The sequence below is a fragment of the Haemorhous mexicanus genome, chromosome 1 (genome assembly GCF_027477595.1).
Source record: "Haemorhous mexicanus isolate bHaeMex1 chromosome 1, bHaeMex1.pri, whole genome shotgun sequence".
NCBI classification, from domain to species: Eukaryota; Metazoa; Chordata; class Aves; order Passeriformes; family Fringillidae; genus Haemorhous; species Haemorhous mexicanus.
In genome coordinates, this window is record NC_082341.1 from 120791464 (window position 1) to 120812969 (window position 21506).

At 37.9% G+C, this 21506-nt stretch overlaps 1 protein-coding gene across 3 annotated transcripts in view; it reads right to left on the minus strand.

Moving 5' to 3' along the window:
- Nucleotides 1–21506, minus strand: part of TOX (thymocyte selection associated high mobility group box) — a 216228-nt gene that overhangs the window by 89079 nt on the left and 105643 nt on the right. For all 3 annotated transcript variants that reach the window (XM_059861034.1, XM_059861038.1, XM_059861031.1), the window contains exon 2: nucleotides 14499–14564. In XM_059861034.1, coding sequence (XP_059717017.1) covers nucleotides 14499–14564 — 66 coding nt within the window. The remainder of the gene's footprint in view (nucleotides 1–14498; nucleotides 14565–21506) is intronic.

Below are 21506 nucleotides of genomic sequence, written 5' to 3' on the forward strand. Positions count from 1 at the left end.
TCATGGTTTTGGCTGCTTTGTTTTTTCCCAAAAAGGTTTTAACCTCTTTACCAAATATCTTAGTATAAAATAGAAGAGGAAGTCTAGACTGGAAAGGCCAAAGTAAAATCCCCAAAAATGAAAACAACAGAACACGGTTTGACAGGGATATCACCACTGTTATGTGTGAGGACTTTGATTCTACCCATGCATTCCAGCTGTGTTTCTCACCTCCAGCACAGGAGTTTGCTCTCCCTCTGCCCCTGCTTTCTTCTCAATGACAAGCCGGTGCAAATCTACTGACCTCTGTAAGTTGCATTTGCCCCCACTTTTACAAGCCATGATGCAGCCATTTCTCCAAGGGGAAATACAGTAAAATAGACTCTCACTAAATGGAGAGAAGGTTTAACATGGCAAAGAGAACATCACATCTACTCAATAGCAATGTATAAATTTTGCAAAACCAAATAAAAGTATTAGGGACAATGCATACACTAGCTAGTTCCTAATTACTATTATATAAAATCCATGATGAAGGAAAAGGTGTCTAAAGTGAGTTTAAGATCTAATACCACAATAACTAAGCAGCAGAGAAGAGAAATGAAGGAAGGGATAACATCCATAATGCTCTCCTGGACCAGTGCTGTCCCTGCAGGTACACTTAGATTTGGTAACTGTAATCCTGGTGAGCTTGGATCCATGTAGCCTACAGCTTCCAGGAGGGATTTATTAGCTGTGAAGAGATGACATTTACTTTCAACAGTGTCTTTTCTAATGTCCCAAAAGACTTATGGCCTCAAAAGAGTTTTCTCTCCCTGGATTTTTCGGGTAGGAATTATTAACATCTATTTCCCCTCTCCCGCACAATCCTGTGAGACTTAAGTTTGCTACTAAAAGCAAATATTCCTAAATCAAATATTGACAGGATATTGGAGGCACTTAGCATATCTGCTTATTTGTACACCTCTTTTTGCATGTCATATGGATGGGCCAGGCTTTACTTTTGATTTTTTGTGTTTCAAATGTGCCTTTAACATGTAATACTTCAAAAATGGTGGAATCAATTTCTGCCAGGAGGACATTAGCTTCACTTATTAAGAAGGAAGCACTAGCAGCTCCACAATCCAAGGTATGTCATGTGTAGGTATATAATAATGCTATATATATATTATACGAGTTAAGAATTTTAAATAAATGCTTGTTCTCTGATTAATTACCAAAAAAAAAAAAAAAAAAACAACCAAAAAACCCCAAAACACAGAATGATTGTTGCTTGTTAACCATTTAAAAGTGTATTTGATTCCACATCACCTGCAATATCACTATTCACTACACTTAAAAGTAGGATTAGATTAGCAAAAGCTGTAATGATACACCAAGTAACATATAATTCAAATTATAGTATCTCCTTATGTTTCTCTATTTTTAATTTTTTTCTTAAGACATAAACTATTGTACTATTTCAGTAATGCTAGGCAGCATACAAGTTATATGCTAACGGTATGGACAGATATTCAAATGAATTTGCAGAGCACCCTATTCACCTTACATTTTCAGCCAATTTGATATTTCCATGCTCAGTACTGTGTGCATGTAAGGCATATAGACATAACTTCCTCAGGGAAGTTACTCCAGCAGTGATTTGCTGGTGTTCATTTGTCTCGTACAAGAGCTCAGTTCAGATGCTTGTAATGACTTAGCACACTGGCATATCAGACCCAAAATTCCTAGAATCATCTGCAGCAAACCCAGCATATTCCAGGAACAAGGCTGTTGCAACTGTGCCTGGAGGAAAGGCACGAGGAATGGGACGTGTGCTTGTCCTGTGAATAGCAGCTACAAGCTTCAAACACCCACTCCTACTTTCCTGCCACCTCTCTCCTAGCCATTGGAAAATCTATTTTAGTAACCATCTGGGGTCCCCTTGATGCAACTGATCCACAGCTGGCAATGAGCTCTCCTGGAATGTTGTATTGTCACCTTCTTCTCTAAAGAGAAATTTTAGGGAAATTTACCAAAAAGGCAGTCTCAAGCTTAACTCTGCAGCAAGAACTCCCACTCCCAGACCAGTCATCATCCTGTCCCAGCCTCTGGGCTTCCTGAGAGCACCACTTCTTCCAACACAAGCTGTTTATCTGGAATTTCTAATTAAAGCAGTAATCTAGCATCCAGAGCATCAGGGAAGGCTGTACTCCCTGTATCCAACTACAAGTCATAAGTATAGCTCATATGTATTCATAATAAATGGTGGCCCGTAGTTTCAACTCTGTTATGTTTTTCTTGGGGATGGGGAAGGTTAGAGTCTTTCCCCTCCACTCCAAGGGTTTTTCCTTCATAGCTGGTTTTCCTATCAGCTGGACTTGCTCTATTCAGAAAGTTATGGAATAGCTCCTTTTTATTCTACTGGTCACAGAAACCTCAGCAAGCTCACCTCTTCACTTTTGAATAACAGAAAAAAAAAAACAAACCCAAACCCCAAAACAAACAAACAAACAAACAAACAAACATACAAAAGTAGTAGAAATTCTTTATTTTCTTTACCACTTTTCCACTAGGAACTTTGCCAGTGGTTTCACTTTCAACTCATGACTGTAGGAGTGAAAGAGGTGTCAATCAGCTCTTCAGTTTAGGGGAGTTTCCTAGGCCTTTATTACATTCCAGAGAGAAAGCCCTCTGCAAATTAACACCATTAAGGCAACTGCATAACACTGAACAGACACAGGCTTAAATTTTTTCTTTATTTTAAAGAGCATTTTCATTACACCTGTGTTTATTACAAACAAATTTCAGTCTAGTTCAGATGGAATCTACACAGTGGGAACCTCAGAACAGATTATCCTTACATTTGAGCTATCTATAGACACAATGTTATGGAAGATTTTTGAATTAGGAATGTCTTCCCAAATTTAGAGGACTGTATTTCATGTATCTGGCTAAATATTTGTGACATTTCTGCTTGAAATGATGTAAACTCAATAAAATAGATGATCGATATGCCCACTCTGAGATCAGGAGGCTTATCTATATGCTACCTTGGCATATCATTTTATGAGAAAAGCTTGCCAGAATAAAATGATATGAACACTGAACCCTGACTCACTATCCAGCCCAAACCCAAGCTTTTGTTTCTGAAAAAGACCCCACTGGTCCTGTTAAATTTACTTTTTAAGCCAATTAGCCTGGTCAAATCCAGCAACAAGCTATGGAAGGAGAGGAAAAACCGGGACAATGAGAAGAAGTGTATGTCAGGAATCAGTTCTTTACTTTGGCAACACATAACTCAAATTATGGCTATGCATCCAGCTGTGCTGATAACACAAATACAAAAAAAAAATCTAGTATTTTTTTTTGAGGTTACTTATTATTAAAAAAAGGGAAATGCTGGCAGGAGATACAAATACAGCCCCTGTCCTTAAGTACTCTACAGTGATAACTGCATATTGGCCAGCAAAACTTATGTTTCAAAATAATTTTAGTAGAACTTTAAAAAGTGATCAAAGAAGGCAAATTAAAGGAAGAGGCTCACACAGACTGACCACAGGAGGCAGCAAGCTTTCAAACATCCAGTGTAAATCCCTCTGGAAAGAGCAGAAGTTTTCCTATATGGCAGCACAGAAGACAACATTCACTAAGTCAGTCTGATTCGTGTGCTCAGTGGTTGCATCAGTCATCATGCATTTACTCAACAGAATCTTATATTAGCAACAGTTCCTTAAAAACTGGGAATTTGCCTATAGATATTTAATTTAAATGATATGAATGGTTCTGCCAACTACGTAGAGCGTGTCTTAATTTTTCATTTGCACCAAGGCTTCTGCATCTGAACTGTGGAAAGATGCCAGTTTTTAAAAGATAGATGCTTCAGGCTGTCTCCTCTTCTATTATTGAACACGTTGTTACATAACTGAAATACTTATGAATCGAGAGTAATGTAAAAACAATGAGCTCATTAGAAGGGGAAAAACAGCCACGTACCTTATACAAATTTGAAAGTTAGGATAATATATTTGACAGTGGATATTTCCAGGAGTTTTAAGAGGATCAACCTTATCTCTAATTTCTAAATGAAAGACCTTCAGAAGCAAGTGTTTTTTAGCTGCTTTTGTCTCTGCATGAACAAGGCTTGATAGCTTGAGACTATAATACATTACTGTGGAAACCTTCGGTCTGTTACATAAATCATCTTAACACTCAGCAAGAATTGTCCAACAGTGCCATTGATATGTTCAACTCAATGATCCTGAAAACAATTTTTTTGTGTTTCTTCATATGGTAGACAACAGCAATAAATCATATTCATTTAAAAACACACAATATACTAATTTATCAAGCCACAGCTATCAAAAATGTATTACAGGGGAAGGTATAGCTTTTTTGTATTGTGTTAATCAATTTCTCTAATTTGCATTAGTTAAAGGCCAAAGCCCCAAGCAAAACATTAATTTTCCTGTACCAGATGAATTCTGTTTTCAAGAAAGAGAATGTGCTGACAATTATATTATTAATTTTAAACAATCATAATTTTCAAAGTGTACAGAACTATGTAAAACAACAAAGTCTTTTTAAGATTTCACTCTTGAGAGTCTTTTCATTAATTACATTAATTTTATGCATATAGTGCAGCAGTTTGCTGGGAAATGTGTTTTCAATGGAGGCTTTAAATTGAAACACAGTTTAAAGATGACAATAAGTAGGAGCACAAATATTATAAGAGGCTAAAGGATCTGGGGCCTGCAAACACCAATACTGTTATTGAAGCAGTTAAACTTCCCTTCAGACAAGAACACTGCTGTGCACTTTTCCTATTTAGAACTTTTGAATAAAATTAGAAGTACAAGCCTTTATGAATTACTGACCAACTGACCAAAGCAGTTTTTTAAGAACTTAAAAGAGCTTTAGGCACAAATGGAGCATCCTTAGTCCCCAGAGTAGAGCCTTGTCCCTCTAACCTGTGACAATCTTTCACCTTCCTTAGCATGCCCTCCGAGGGGATCCAAGTGTGGTCATTGTCCAACACCCTTGCCACTCCTCTCTCCTGAAAAAAAAGGTATTTTCTCTCCCACAATGTCTACTACTACTACTACTACTACTACTACTACTACTACTATAATTATTATTATTATTATTGTTATTATTTTTGTTCTTATTACTATACTTCTACTACTACTGCTGCTGCTGCTGCTAGTACTACTACTACCATCACTACATTTTAATGAAAGCTAAAATTCTTAAGGTAACTCAGGGTCCTATTTGACAGCTTTGGTCTGTACTATAATGCAGGCAGCATCATGTATGGTATAATCTTGAACTCAGCACTACAGGACATACTTCTGCAAGTTTGCAGAAGTATTTAGTGTGGACTAAATATTCTTTTTCAACTAGAGATAAAAAGCATATTAGAAATAAAAAACTTTTTAGAGACCTTCTCTGGAAAACATACGTAAATTATGCTCAGTACAAAGCACTGGGTAATAAAACTAGCAATATACATATTTAATAAGCAGAATTGAACTGAAAAAAAATAGAAGTCATAACTTCACAAATCCTGCTGCTTGAAAATATAGATGATACACCACATTTAACCTGTCAGAAGCCTCATTAGCATCATAGCATAGACTCTAAACCAGCAATCAAGACAGTGTGCTCTTCACATGTTTACATTTTTAAATGCTCTTAAAATAGCAGTAGTATAGATTTACATTTAAGTATATCTGTTTAGGGGGCAAATATTCTGTCTAAATTTCCATATCACTTCTGAGAAAGACACCCAAAGATGAAACAATATTGTGCTCAGGGCACACAGTGATGGACAAAGGATCCTTTTATTTTTTGTTCAGGATTATTTTTCTCCTTCTTCCTCTTTTCTTTCCTTAGAAAAGCTCAGAAACAATGGATTGCTTCTCACTATTCAAAAGGAGAGTGGGTCCTACCTGTGCTACACTTCTGCTGAATGACTGATGAAATTGCCAGAAAAAAATCTGATTTAATGCAAAATGTCACCACTTGAGAAAAGGAGGATCAAAACAGAGGCATGGCTATTCTTTGCAATTATGATGTAACTTTTGTTACAATCACAGGAAAAGCTTAAAGCTGAGGCAGATCAGAGCTCCCAATTCCTACCAGTGGTGCCCCCAGCTTTAACACCTAGATTTCAGACCCAGCACCTTCAGTAAAAAGACCAAGGAAGTGCTGAGTATATGAATGAGTACAGATTATTTATAAGCAAGTAAAAGTGGCAGGATCTGGCCCTCTCTTAATAAAGTGTCACGTAAGCTTGGGACTGCTGGGACCCCAGTAATAAGTTCAAGCCTACTGATGTCACACAAACTACCAGCAGTGTAGTACCTATTAAGACATTTTTATAAACTGCAAGAAATATGCAAGCTATTACGAGATATAATTCTGAAAAACAGACTTCTATGTAAGAAGCCAATTTAAGAGGAAAACAACATAAACAATAGTAACTTGCGTGCTCAAGTGAAGCATCTTTTTAATTTTGAGTAATGAAGATGTCAAGCCAAATGCTAGAGTAGTTTAACTTAATTAGGTGGCCTATTTTTCCAGGCAGCCTTTCATTTCCCATTGAAAACTCAGCTTGTATGCGAGGCAACAAGAGCAATTTTGTCTGTAATGAATACCTCTGGGACTCCACGGAGTGATCATTTGAATGTTACATCGAAGACTGGTTTGAGTAACTAGTTTGGGCTTGTTAAGATGCCAGATTTTGTAAAACTAACTAGATTAATCAAAGACTGGCATCTTATCGGTTTATTCGGTCAGGGGTCAGCAGGTCAAACTGACTCTACTGCAGCAGCCTTTGCCAAAAGGGACAGTATAATAGTAATTGGTCTAATTTGTAGTTCAAATTCATGTAATTCTTCCAGACGTTTTATGGACCGAAAAAGGTTCATTTTATGTGAAGCTTAGATGAAAAATACTGCCTTTAACATTTCCCATGGTTACATCCCATAATTCATCCACACTGCTGACCTGTAGCGTTTCCTGGAAAGGAAACTACATAACTAAAATATATGATGTCTGTAATCTGTTTTCACGTGCTAAAAAAGTTGTACATGAAGGAGAAGAGGGAAACATTTTGAAGGATATTTTACACTGGCTGCTCATTAAACAGAAAGTTGTCTCATGACATGCACAGCGAAAGGCAGTGACTTTTCTCTTGTGATATGTGAAAAAATACCTCTGGCTTTTGGACAGAGAATTCATCATTTGATGATTGATTTTCTGTTTACCTTTTTCATGGTAAAATAATAGCTTTTGTTGTTTTTACTTTATTGATTTATTGTGGGTCTCTCACTGAAGTTGCTGTCATCCTGATGCCACAGCTAAGACAAGATGCAATGCTTACTTTCTTCCCTCTCATGTGCAACTCTTAAGAAAAATACTTTTAATTGATATGCAGAATCACTGTGTATTCAACAGGGCCAAATTTACAATTTTAGCATTACTCTAGAAGTATCTGACATTTACTCCTAAAGCCCAAAATTCTGTAGCTATGCAATTACCTTCCAAACCTGTTTCATTAAAAAGTTTTCTGCCCACATGGCTGCAAAGAAAATATAAGCGTAAGATTTCACAGCCAGAAGACAAATAGAATGCTGAAAAATTTGTTATACTTGCTGAGGTTTCTGATATGATCTCAATTTTACAGATTCACACTAATGATTTTTGAAGGCTGGAGAGGGACACTTTTGTTTATACAACTGTAATTATGGGGACGTTTGCTTAGGATCCTTAGGGACTAGATTTTGCCCTCTTTAGTGTTTTTATAGCATGTGCTATAGAATAGGCATTAAATGAAAGATGCATTAAGTTTAGGCATGTTAAGGAAACTCATTTTTCAGGGATAAGAAGGTTGTATACATTTCTTCTTCTGGACAGAGCACAAGTTCCACACCTACTGAACATAACTGACTAAAATGAATTTGAGTAAAAAAGGGTAAAGGTATTTCCCCTGAGTTACATCTTTAAAGTGAAATTTGTAAAAGCTCTTACATTCCAGCCAACAGGCCCTAATTCTGACTTATATTTTTATAAAAGTAGAGGCATTTGATTACAAAAAAAAAATCCTTGAATATATACGCAGTACATGTTCATACACTTTGCATTAAAGCTAAAGACATTCATACATAATATAACACACCCCAGTGGAGAAGGGCTTGGGGACACTGATGGATGACAAGCTGGACATAAGCTGGCAATGTGTTTGCAGCCCAGAAAGCCAGCCTTGTTCTGGGTTGCACCAAAAGCAGCAGTCTACTCTGCTTTTGGGAGACCCCACCTGGAGTTCTGCATCCAGCTTTGGGGTCTGCAGCACAGGAAAACATGAACTTGTCAGTTTGGGTCTGGAGAAGACCACAGAGGTCCAAGGGCTGAAGCACCTCTCCTATGATGAAAGGCTGAGTTGGGGTTGTTCAGCCTGGAGGACATTCTAAAGATACTTTATAACACCTTTCAGTATATAATGGGGCTTATAAGAAAGATGGGGAAAGACCCTATAGCAAGGCCTGCAGTGTTAGGATAAACAGAAGCAGTTTTAAACAGAGAGGACAGATTTAGACTCGACATAGGAAAAAATTCTTTACTGCGAGGGTGATGAGACACTGTAAGAGATTGTGAAGAGAATTTGTGTGTGCCCCATCACTGGAAGTTTTTGAGGTCATGTTGGATGAGACTTGGAGCAATCTGATTTAGTGAAAGATGCAACTGCTCATGGCAGGGAACTGGACTAGATGATCTTCAAAGATGCCTTCCAATTCAAACCATTCTATGATTCTAAAGATGTATATCTATAAATACATAGCCTTGTTAACGCAACTGTTGGTGTATTTTTATCAGGAACTCTGTTCTTTCCAGACTCTGCCTGATGTTAAGATAATATTAAAAGACTACGTTTTACTCAAAAGTAAAAAGCAGGGTAAAATTATATCTACCTGTAGCTGTTCATTCAGGATCTGAAAGGCCTGCCTGGTATTTTTCTTTCCCTGAGGCCATTTTAACCTATGTCCCTTTCTTTTTTTTTTTTTTTTTTCCTTTTTATTTTTTTAATGTGGCATTTAGAGATCACTTCAGAGAAATGGAGGACCACGAAGTAGACTCCCTTCTGTTGATAACCTATTTTTGAAATGAAAAGATAGTGGATCAGGAAGAGGGAGGTGGAACATGGTCCAAAACAGCCCTGGACTGCAGCCAGCCAGCAGACTACCCAGGTAGCAATGTCTCTTCACTGTGGAGCAGCCTCTCAAATAATGAGCTTTTCCAAAGCAAAAGCTTTCCAACTTTTGGGCAGGATTGTGCTAGACTTCAGGTCAGGGTAGTGTGTACCCATGAGACTGCATTGACCATGTAATGATTCTCCATCTGAGAATACTGCTTTTTCTGAATCCTTTCCAAGGCAGCCAACTCTTGCCCTGCTCTGCTGATGGCAAGATTGAAGAGCTGTGTCTTCTGGCAGTACCCTGGAATTCTAGCCTACCTACAGGGAAGGACCAATACAGACCAAGAGAGGGAAGCTTTTAGGTAGCATTTATCCATCCCTACTTCACATGAACCATAGTTATGTCTTTAATAACCTAAAATTATGGTATAAAAACATAAAAAATACAAAAGGGCTTTGTGTAGGACCATGTGCGTAAGGCAATATTAATATGAAAAAATCTCTCTTTTGGATGTCAATCCATTCTATTTGACCCTGTAGATGTATAAGACAAAACAGTTTTGATACCCCTCTATCAAAGAGCATGCAGATATATTTTAGATAGATCTCCCTGGCATAGCTCTGGGAAGACGGAAAATACCAGCTCTGAGCAATCAGTATTCCTTCCTCTGCCTCAGATCTTTTCTTCCCAGTAGGACAATGGGGTACTGCCCCAAATCATCAGCTCCAGGCCTGTTCCCATCCCTTCCCTTTGGACCTTGCAGGGAATTTGGCAGCTGCATTCATTAACCTTAACATTTATCAGACCTCAGGAAGGCTACAAATGTGTTAAAGCTTTGTGCAACAGAGTCCTGAATTACATTCCATACTGTGTCTAGGAAGAAATGTAAAATAAGCAATATAATTTTATACTGTGGTCTGTGGGGCCCACAAATTACAGGAGGAGGAATAACATAAAGAGTAATTCATGTCCAAGGTTTCAATTATAGGTATGGGGAGAAAACAATAATTGGTGGGAATCTCAAATGCAGATCAGTTGGCATAGTTTTATCTTAAAATGATAAATACTTTCAGATCCAAGTGCAATTAGTAGTGAAAATGTCACAGTTTTACTGTGTATGTTTGTTAATATGGCTGGCATAACTAATTTAGGAGATGTCTTCAGTGTAGAGTCATGTATTACATATATTGTAACCAAAAATGCAGTACTTACACATATATATAAAATGTACACAGAGACAACATTGCCAAACAGCCTTTTGGGACGCTTTAAAAGAATATCATTAATTTTTACTGTATACTTACTCTTCTGGCTCAGTTCCAGCACTGGCTTTCTGTAAAAATCATTTCAAGTATAGAATTATGCTATTTGCTTGCAGCAACATCACAGGAACAGTAGTGAGCCATATGTTGCTACTTAGCAACTTGGTCTGTAAGTCCCAAAGCATGTACTGATTTGAAAATTGAACAGAAATGATAATTATTGTTGAGGGATGCTGTGAGGCAACTTGTCTTGAATTACCAAACTATGCAGATGTTTGATGTTATACAGCAAAAGGAACAAAACTATATTTTTTCCTGTCCAATGGCTGAGCTTTTATTTATGTTAGCCTAAGGGGGCTAAATTGATTAAAACCTGTAAAATAATATAAGGTGATGTTTTTCTGGATGGGAACACTTTGGAGTAAACAGAAGAACCGAGGTGCTTGTCAGCATGTATCAGGACCCCAGCAAGCCTGCCTCTATGGTCACCTAATCCTGAAGACAGCCAAGTGGAAACCCCTTGGTCCTTGTTGTTACATATCATGACTCAGTCTGCCAGCCCACCTCCCAAATAAGTTATGTCAGACTCTGAAATTAAAAAATGATGCTCATGTCTGACTCAGTCAGCATGACCAGAGCTTCAATAAAAGTTTCTGATAGGACTATGTATCTCCTTACATGTGGGATCCATATTTTAGTTAGCAGATGTGAATGCATCAAGAAAAGCAGAGTAATTAACTCACTTCTCATTCTGACAGGATTCAACCCCTATCTCTGATCTTGTGAGGGAACAGCCAAGTTATTAAGGGTGGGAAGGAGCCTGCATTCCTCACACTGAGGTCATGCAATGGCAAGACTCATGAGCACAGGTGCAAAATAGACATAGGACAAAATTATGATTATAGTAACTATGCTGTCATCTGAGAGAGAACATTTCCTCCTCTCTTTTTATGGCCTTATGTGTTTTACATCCAGTAACACTGACAGGAAAACGAACAAACTGTCCTATAACTATGGACAGAAAATATAATTGCATCCTTTACTGTTCCTCTCCCTAGCCCTGTATGTTACGCAGTCTTTTGTGCTTTGTTTTCAGAGCAGGAAATACTGTATTTTTCTCCCATTTTAACCACCAGACTGGATTTTGAAATGGTAGTCAGTTCACCAGTTTTGGCTGACCACCAAATGCTTATGCCCAAGAAAGGAACACATCCCATTACACTCAGAGAAGACCTCACAGACACTGCCAATGAAGAGCTGTTTAGCTCCTTTGAGGAACGACTAGCAGCTGTCTATGTCAGGAACAGGTTTGGGAAGGCTCCTCTCACAGTCGCAGGTTCTTGATGAAACATGAGAGACAGGTTTCCATCACACCCCATATTCCTGTTCGCAGGGAAGTTGTTTTGTCTTTTTTTTTTTTTTTCAAATACTGGTATTATCAGGCTTTCACATATGTTCCATCCCACACAGAGCTGGAACACCTCTTCTGCGAAGGCAAGAAGGCAGGCTAAAAATGCTGGGGATGTTCAGCTTGGAAAAGAGAAGGCTCCAGGGAGATCTCAGAGCAGCTTTCCAGTAGCTAAAGGGAGCCAACAAAAAAGCTGGAGAGGGACTTTTCACCACAGCCTGCAGTGATAGGTCAAGGAGGAATGGCCTTAAGCTGCAGGAGGACGAGTTTAGATTAGACATTAGAAAGAAGCTCTTTGCTATAAGGGTGGTGAGGCACTGGCACAGGTTGCCCAGAGAGCTTCTGGACTTCCCACAACTGGGAGTTTTCAATGCCAGGCTGGATGGAGCTCTGAGTAACCAGGGCTGGTCCCTGCCCATGGCGTGGTGGAAGGAACTGGATGATTTTTAAGGTCCATTCCAACCCAATCCATTCTATGATTCTGTGTATTCACTTAAAACCACTGCAACAGTGTAAGCACCAGGAGAAAATCCCAGCAAGAGAAGGGAGGTTGTGACAGCCCAAGGCTGACAGCTACTCTCAACCAGGCACAGAAGGCTGGTTGACTTGTGCACACTTGGTAACAACTTAAAACACTCTGCCTGGCAATTGAGATGCTTCTTGCCACATAGGTCCCCCAGCAAAAGACAGAGGTTGCCTTTGGGTTTTGAACTCCACCTGGGAGCCAGACACCCCAGAGTTCAGTTTTGCCATGGTCAGATTTTAAGTCTGTAAACCTTTTCTTGGTTCCAGCCCTCAGTAAGAATTCAGGGTTTTCTGACATCTTTGAATTTGGAAATGTCACATTTGATAGATTTTTTTTCCTTGAAGACAAAGTAATTTGCATTTAAAATACCTAAGTCTGGCTCTTTAAAGGTACTTTAAGAACCTTACTTTCACTTCAACCAGTGAGTGTTAGATGAATAAATATCTCTGAGAATCTGGGCCTTGTTAGCACATGTAGAAACCACATAAAAGATTAAAACTTATACTCTTAATTTTTCAATATCCTATTTAAATTATTTAAACTACATGCATACACAGTACAAAAATATCAACAGAAGAAAAATAATTCTGATGTATAATGTGGACTTGCCATTCTTTATTCAAAACTATTTAAGACAGACATAATGATTCTCTGAAAGGTAGCAGCTGCCTGATAACAGCAATCATTCACAGAGTTTGTATTTCTACTGTTTCAAACAAATTCAATTAGCCCTTGCACTTCAAAACCCTTAAGGCAAGAATGAGATGATACTAGGCTGCTTTAATCTAATAGTAATACTAAAACTTGTCAGTACAGTTTTTGGATTAATGGTTAGAGAAAAATTAATAATATAATTTTTCATTTTTTAATCAAACAGTTCTATTCTAAACTACCTCTGGATCTTGGAGGGTTCTTAGCTGAATAAGTTCAATCATGCACAACTCCTAAATGCAAAGTACTATTGGTCTCTAAAGGTATTTCAGAATGACTTCAACAGAAAGCTGGGAAGCAACATGGTGGAACACTTTAAAGATGGTCTTTTTGATTAAACCATGTACTCATTTCACACAATCCTGCATCTCCCCCCCCAAGGAACCTGTGTACCTGAAGAGCATCACTTCATGAAGACATTTAGTTCTGAATGCACACTTTCCAAAGCTGTTGATCCCTAAGTTACATCCAGCTTATCTGAACATAATTACTATTCATTCAAACTTCCCACCTAATGAGAGTTTTACACGTAAGCCTCCTGGTTTTGTCAGACCAGACACCACTGACCTGAAATATTGCATGACACAGACCACAAGTCTGGTTATTCATGGCAATTTCTGACACAATCTAATTGATCTGCAGCACTATTCCCACCACTTACTGGTGCAAAGTTAAACTGAAACATGTGATGTAAATGAAAATTCCCCCCTACATATAGATGTAGCAACAGGTAGACAACCCAAAACTTTCAAAACTATTTTTGCTTTTTAAGGAGTAATTACAATTGTAATTCTTAGAAATCTATAGGATCTTTAAAGTCAAGTGGAAAGGTGGAAGATGTTTTAATATACATCCAGTATCAAAATTTAGTGTGGATGGTTCCCCAAAAGGAAAAGGGCTCAAAAAATACCTTTAAAGTATACACATCACATTAAGCCTTTTGGCCTGTAGGCTACAGAAGGCTAAGTCATTGCCTTAACCCCACTGCTAATTGTGTAATAATAGCAACATTCCTCAGACACAGGATTAGTGCTAAAAATGCAATTCTTCAACTGTTCTATGAGTGATAATTAAAGATATTTGTGACATGTATAGCTTATAATGATTAACTTGTCTGCAGTCAGATAAACAAATAACCTGCACCTGTAAAGACTTTATTTCCTGAAGGTAAAACAACTGTTCAGGAAAGATCATGCTGGCAAAACAGCTGCTTGCATTCTGGAGAGGAAACAAGGTAGTATCTTTCAACAAACGCCAACTCTGGTGTTTTATCAGCTCTATCTCATTAACTGGAAACAAGGCTTAAATGCTTTGTTTATAAATTATGATTATTCCTGATTGCAGCAGTTACTGATAGTGCCACTCATTTGCAATGCAACTCTTTGAATTTTTTTAATTACAATTTGAAACAAGGCAGAGAAGATTAATTAACCCACCTGGCTGGCTGGCACGTAGTCCTGGCTTGGCTCTGTCATACTCATATACATGTTCTCACCGTCAAACTGCAAAGGAAATAATAGTAAACATTCAGCAAACTCGATTTTTTTAGCATTGACTGAAAAAAAACAGTTGCTATAAAATAATATTACAGCCTGGTTTTAGAGATTTGTAATTGCATGTGTGCATCTTGTCTTTGATGTTCCTGTTGTCATCCTTATTGACCCTGGATGTCAGTGATTTGGAGTAATTAGCGCTCTAGTAATTACAGCTACCAAGGAAGAAATGAATGGTTTCCTTTCATCTGCAATCTGTTTTAAAACAAAATGCCTCATTTTGTGCACCATGTATACATATTGCTGTTGGTTGCAATGAAGTACTAAGTGAATTGCACACTTACTGAGAAAAGAAAGATGAGAATAGAATCTGCACTAAAATGCATCTTAATGGATTCCAACTTTAGCTTCTGAGCAGAACAAGAGCTGAAATTTCAAAACAAATTAAACCCCCTCCAACTGAAATGTTCCCATGTCAGAAAGTAGGAAATACATTTCCAGACAGCTTTCAGACATCTGAATGTATGAAAGAGTATACCTCCCGTCCGTATGGTGTAAGAGGATAGTTTGCTTGATGTGTGAATAAAGTAAACATTTATAATCAGAACTGCAAAAATAACCATCTGTAAATGATAAATACCAGTCCTGGAAATATATACAATATATAAAAAGCTTCTTTCCTTTTCTCCTTTCCATTTCTTTTTTTTTTTTTTTTTTTGGCCTCTCAACTGCAGTTAAGAAGTAACGGAAATGTCATAGAAAGGAGTTGATTAAAATCTGAAGGTCTAGATGGAGAAAAACTGTCAGATCTGAAGCCTCATCCTGTACCAGCACAAAGAAGTGTAAAACTACTGATTTCTTACATAGTCTGGAAAATGTCCCCACAGAACTCTCATCACACCCACTCAAGTGGCAGTACCAACAGGGCAATGATAGTCCCAGTGTCTGCTCAGGAGCTAGGGAAAAATCTTTTCAAACCTTTTAAGCAGAAGTGAACAACAGCAGGAATTCCTATCTCCAGTCATGAACCACAAATTTCCAGCTGTTACGAGGTCTGTTTGAAATAACTTGCACCTGACCCCTTGTGTGAATGCCTAGAGTGACATATTTTGGACATCAGCCATTGTTTTGCATGACACAGCAGCTTTTTTAAGAAGTCTCTACTACTGAGATTGCTCTGCTCCCACAGAAGTTGCCTGTGAAATATCCCATGGACATTTCCTGATCAGTGCTGAGCTTCAGGGGATATTCCACCTGCAAGGTGCAGTATATTCTACTTGCCCAAGGTGGCAAAGTTTAACTGTGTCTTTGGCAGATAGCTCTACCAATTTTTGCTGAGGTGGCTGAAAAGGTTTCTGCTTCCAGCTGTTCATCCTCCTTCTCTGCCAGAGGCTACAAGGCTTGTAACAGCAGCAGTAACATGGACAAGCGCCAGCTCCTGGCACAGCAGCTGATGGTCTGCCCTTCCTGGCCAGAGCTATTTAATAGTCACAGACTATCTGTCAGAAGTCCTAGTTTCATGGGAGGGAAAGAATTATGCCACAGATCTGCCATAGGGAATAGAGTATTTCCAAATTTTGACAGATTAGAGATAGTTCGATTAAATCATAATATAGAGATTGATGCTTGTTCCTTTTTTTGTTTCTTGTTGGCACGTATTTTTCTTTTAGCTTTCTCAAGCATTCAAAGTAGAGTTCTGGAGGAAAAAATTTAGTATCTGGATTGGAAAAAAATGCATTGTTTCTTCTACTCAGATGAAGAGGTGAAATTCTGAAGAGAGATTTCACAGCCAGTATTTGGAAAGCAAGCACTCCAGTGCAAGGCCTAGAGGAGCTCAACTTATTCAGCTTGTCAGACAAAAGGCTGAAAGGTGCCTTGATCACTGTGATTGGTACTTACACCCTGGAAAGATGTCTGATAGCAAGATGTCAGCCTTCCTGACAGTGGTATAATGAGATCTAGTGTTGAGAAATGGAAGATACAGAAATTCAGCCCTGAAATAAGATACAAATTCCTGCTTTAGGAGGTAATTAAGCATTATGTCAACAGCAAACTCATCATTTCTCAGACATTTTAGAATGAGTTTTGATATCTTTTTTGGAACAGATGCAATCCATATCAAATTTGTAAGAAATCCCATGGACAGGATAGTTACACTTGCTGGTTATGGGAGTCCTATCTGCCCTGGAAACCATCATTCCTTGAGTCTCCTCTTTTGAATTTCCCTCGTTATCTTCATACATTTGTTGTGATACATCGCAGGCTTTGCTATAATTCAAATACTGTGTTGCATGTGTTTGGTTGCAGTGAATATGAAGAAATTTCTTTTCTGCCTACTGGCTAGATACAGTCAAGGATTATTTCAATTTATTTTGCCTTCCATAATGCATGAGACTATGATTTAAGAATCTTTATGAAGTAAACTAGTCTTTCATATAATTCCCTTTTTTGAATGTTTGGTCATCTGTCCTTGCTCCCAAGCTCACAATCATCAAATCTGCATTCTTTGAATAATTTCCCTAAGGTATTTTTCCATGAATACTGAAATTTTTATAATTCTGTGTGTTGTTCTTGGATTATCTGCCTACCTAATCAGTGCCTCGCTATTAGTGATCCCCCTGGCATGACAGGACATTGGATCTCAGCCTCTCCTGTTTGTTATTTGTGGCCCTCTATTTAGCTCTGAAATATTTTTTATTTCTGCCATAGTCTGCGGGCTTTATGTGAGCATGTTTCAGAGAAACCAAAACAGAAAAAATATGTGTAAATTTAAACTTTGTGGCCTTTTGACCTTACATGAGAAATGTAAGGGGATTGATGCTTACATGAGAAATTACCTTCTCCAACATTTTGGATTAATTTGTTAGGGTGAATTTTCAGAAAAATAAATCGATGTATAATGTTTGTAAAATCGGAGTGACCTGTTAACATCTAAATATACCGGGCAGCTATCTGGTTTGTTACTTAATTTCTTTAATATTCGAGCATGGAATTTAGTCACTGAAATATTTAGCATCTGCTTGTCAGAAATATGTGCAAGATGTTGTGTAATAGGTTATATAGGTCAGCAAGATTTGATGGGATGTGTATTTTTTGTAGTGTTTATATATGCAGATTGTGGACTGTAATGCATCAGCTGACAATAACACTCTTGCCATGTTAGTGTTTGTACTACATTTACTGCTGTTTAAATTATTATCTGCCCTCAGTCCAGTGCAGTGGGGTGCATGGCTACTTGGCAGTTCCTAACTCTTTGGATATGAGCCTGAAAAACACCCATAAACTCAATGGATGAGGCATATACACATGCATTTTGTACAGCAGGTATTGCCAGGAGATACCTCCTTCACGTTCTCAATGTTTAGTAAAATGTTTATAAAAGAGTGAAAATATGATCTTTGTATACCAGAATAAAACGACATATTTACAGCAATGCTGATATGTTTATTCATCATCCCCTTTCCCAACTACCAAAGCAGTGTGAAATAAAGATGACCTGTACATCCCACCCCAGCCAAAAAAGGTACACAAGCTTTCAATAACAAAAAGTTCAGAAAAACTGATACAGCACACATCCAATGCTCACCTTGCCCAAATGTGACAATCCCACATCAAAACAATAAACTGAAGAAAAAATGCCAACAACTGGATCAACTGGAAAGTTCTATTCGTATTTTTTCCTCATCTGTTTAGAAGCTTCCAAAATACGCCCCTAAACCCCAGAAATGAATATTGAATCTTTTCACCTTTAATAGACTGCAGTGTAACGTTCAGGCTCTGCAGCATGGCACCTTTCAACAAGTCTCCACCTGCACCCTTTAATTCATGCTATATCCACCTGGAATTCAGCTTTCCAAGTAAGGTGTTATATGCAACAACAGTTCAAGCAACCTATCTGGATCACAGTGCGTCTAAAGAGGAGCAGATATGGCTCAAAGATATCTTCAGCTACCAGTGTGTCCTTCCAGGTTATACTCTATGCCTCCAAAATTGTCTGATTTTACTCATCATTCTCAGGTTGGCAATCTCAGCTTGTATTCCCTAAGCTTTCCTGCCACTCACTGCGCTTGATTTCAAGAAAAGAAACTGCACAAGCATCACTTAACCTGTGGATGATTCATCCCAACAGAACAGAAGAAACACAAAGGCAGGCAGTTAAATGAACTGTCTTTTATGAACCTATGTATGATGTATATATATCATATGACATTTTATATAAAGCTTTCCCAATGTGTCTCCAAGATCCCTCAGTATCATTAAGACCAGATTTCAAAATCTTTCATTTTAATCTATTAAATGTGAATGCTAATACAATATTCTGTTGTGTGATAATAATTACTCTTGACAACATTTCTTCTCACATTAAAGTGTAACAGCATGAGAAGTTTGGGTGAGAGCAAATGAAGAATATGACCGCATGGTAATATGAAAATAAATATAACTGGGAAATAGTTCTAATATAAATTTAGGATTGCGTAATATTCTTCATTTAAATAAATATTATAAATAATGGCATGGCCAGTTAGAAGCCCCCTCATGATGACCCTTTGTAAGACAAGTTGTTATGTTCAGCAACCAATATGCAAAAAACACCCAACTGCTGTCATTAAATACAATTTACTCATAGAAGTTAGGGATATAATTACATAACTGCTGCAAGAGGTATGACAGAGTTTAGCAAATGCCCAGAGTGGTAAAGGTGCTTTATCAGCAAACTTTATCAGCATTTATAATAGTGATTATGAAGTAGCAAAGCTTGCACAAGTGGTATTTTTTTAATTAATTTTTAATGTCTTTAAAATTAAAAACACCCTGCATGGACTATGTCACAAATATACTATAAACAGATTGAACAGACAAAAAAATTTCTCATGGTGACATCAATGTAGAGAATATTTATTTGCTCACCTAACTAGACAGAAAGCATTGGAATACAAAAAGGAAGGTGCAAGATGGCAGAAAAAGCTAGAAGGCTTTGAGAACCAAAGAGGATAACTGGAAATAAAATATATTTATATGCTGGTAACTCTATGTGCACATACAGTGATTACAAATGCAGATGAATATCTGCATTAGCTTCACATAGCTTGTTCAGGTGACAGCTACCACATAGACACATATGCTAAACAAGCCTTCAGCCTAGCTTTGAGTTCTCTCCTCCACTTAAACTAACTTTCTCTATACCAAGTCACTCTGTTTGCATTGCCAGGATCACCTGTGCTATCTGGATTACAGGGAGAATGACATTTCTCCCCTCTACCTCACTCTTATTGCTTTGCAACATTTCTTTGCTGTTGTTGTGAAATGAGGGTTTATTTTGCTCCTTTTTCATCCAGTTTTTGACTTCTGAGGGTATTGCATAACTGCTCTCTCTTTCTATACATATATATAATGTGTGCCCTAAATTCTTCAGGCACAGTTATATGAGCTTTGGGAAAGAAAAGCACATGAATGTTTGAGCTTTTTCCCATCCATACTGAAGAGGAGCACAGTGTGCCAGTACCGCAACTTATCCAGCTGCAGTGTGGGCAGGGAAGCACAAGGGACATGAGCCCAAATGGCTTTTGATGCCAAAGCATGCTTGGGACAGGGGTGTGGAGGGGGAGCAGCTTTGGACAATCTTCTGCACACAAATATATGCCAAAAGTGGTATCCTAAAATAGAAACATTAAAGGAGGAGAAGAAAGGGGAGAGATGATGATATTGGTAAAAGGTGCTATGTTTAATAAGTTCATCTTCTGGGTAAAGCCACTTGGACTTGACATTCCGATTTCTTCAAAGGATCCTACAGATCTCCAAAGCATGTGTTATTAATCACATAATCTAAATACAAATTTCTCCCATCTTAGATTTGAACTGGAAGATAGATTTAGGTTTAAATGTAAACTTTAGTTATATTAAACCACAGTTTACCTTACTTTGATGGTGCCCCAGCACAATTTGTTATGTTTCATTTTAAGAAGTTGCAATAGCATTTTGTAAAATGCTTATTTATTTCTAGTGATTTAGTGATTTTACTGCTTACAGGTTATATATATCACTTGTAACTTACATTATCTAAAAGCCACTAATCCTGAAAAATCTTTAAAGCTAGGTAATTTTGTTTATTTTAAACCAAATGCCAAGAATGGATATTGTCTGATGTTGCTTGATGACAAAGAGTGATATTTTGTTTTACTCAGAGCTGCTGAAAAGACACTAAAATAATAATGGGATACAACATAAATCATCAAATTGCTATGCTAAAGAAACAGTTGATCTTGTTATGGCAACCATTAAAGATAAAACCAGAGATCCTCTGTAAACATTATACACGGTGGAAAATCCCTTTCTTGACACAGCTTGGCAAAGCGGTACATTTGTATTAAACTGAAACTCCATTTTGTCTCCTAAACTCCATTTTGTATTCTGTACTTGAACACGTTTAAATTTGCCCAAGACAGGTTACAGTAATGCATTCCAGACAGGCACCCTTCCCAGGAAGAGGCTTGACACCTCACTGAAGGACTATCACAGGAAAATTGTCAAAAAACAATCTAGTACTATCAACTTTGATTGTTCTACCGTCTTCCCTCCCTACTTTCATAAACTTTGTTTATCAGCAGAGGAGTGTACTGAAAAACCAAGAGATTGGCTGAAAATGCCTGAATGGCAAAAAGAAGTCAAATTCTTTGCAGAGCTGGATGTCCCTCTGTGGCCAAAGGAAGGTGATTAGCACAGACTGGCAGGATCTGGAGGAGTCCTGTCCCATCTGGAACACTAGGAGCCCTCCAGGATACAGAAAATATCAGGAAAATACTTTATGTCTCCAGTCCTTTCATCCTCTTCCAGGTTGCTGAAGATTCTGAACCAGGAGTATGGGGTATGCTGTCTTTATGTAGTCCGAGTACAGTGACATGTAGACTGGGCAGATTGGAGTTGGGAAGGAATCTGCCCCGGTCTTAAGGGCAC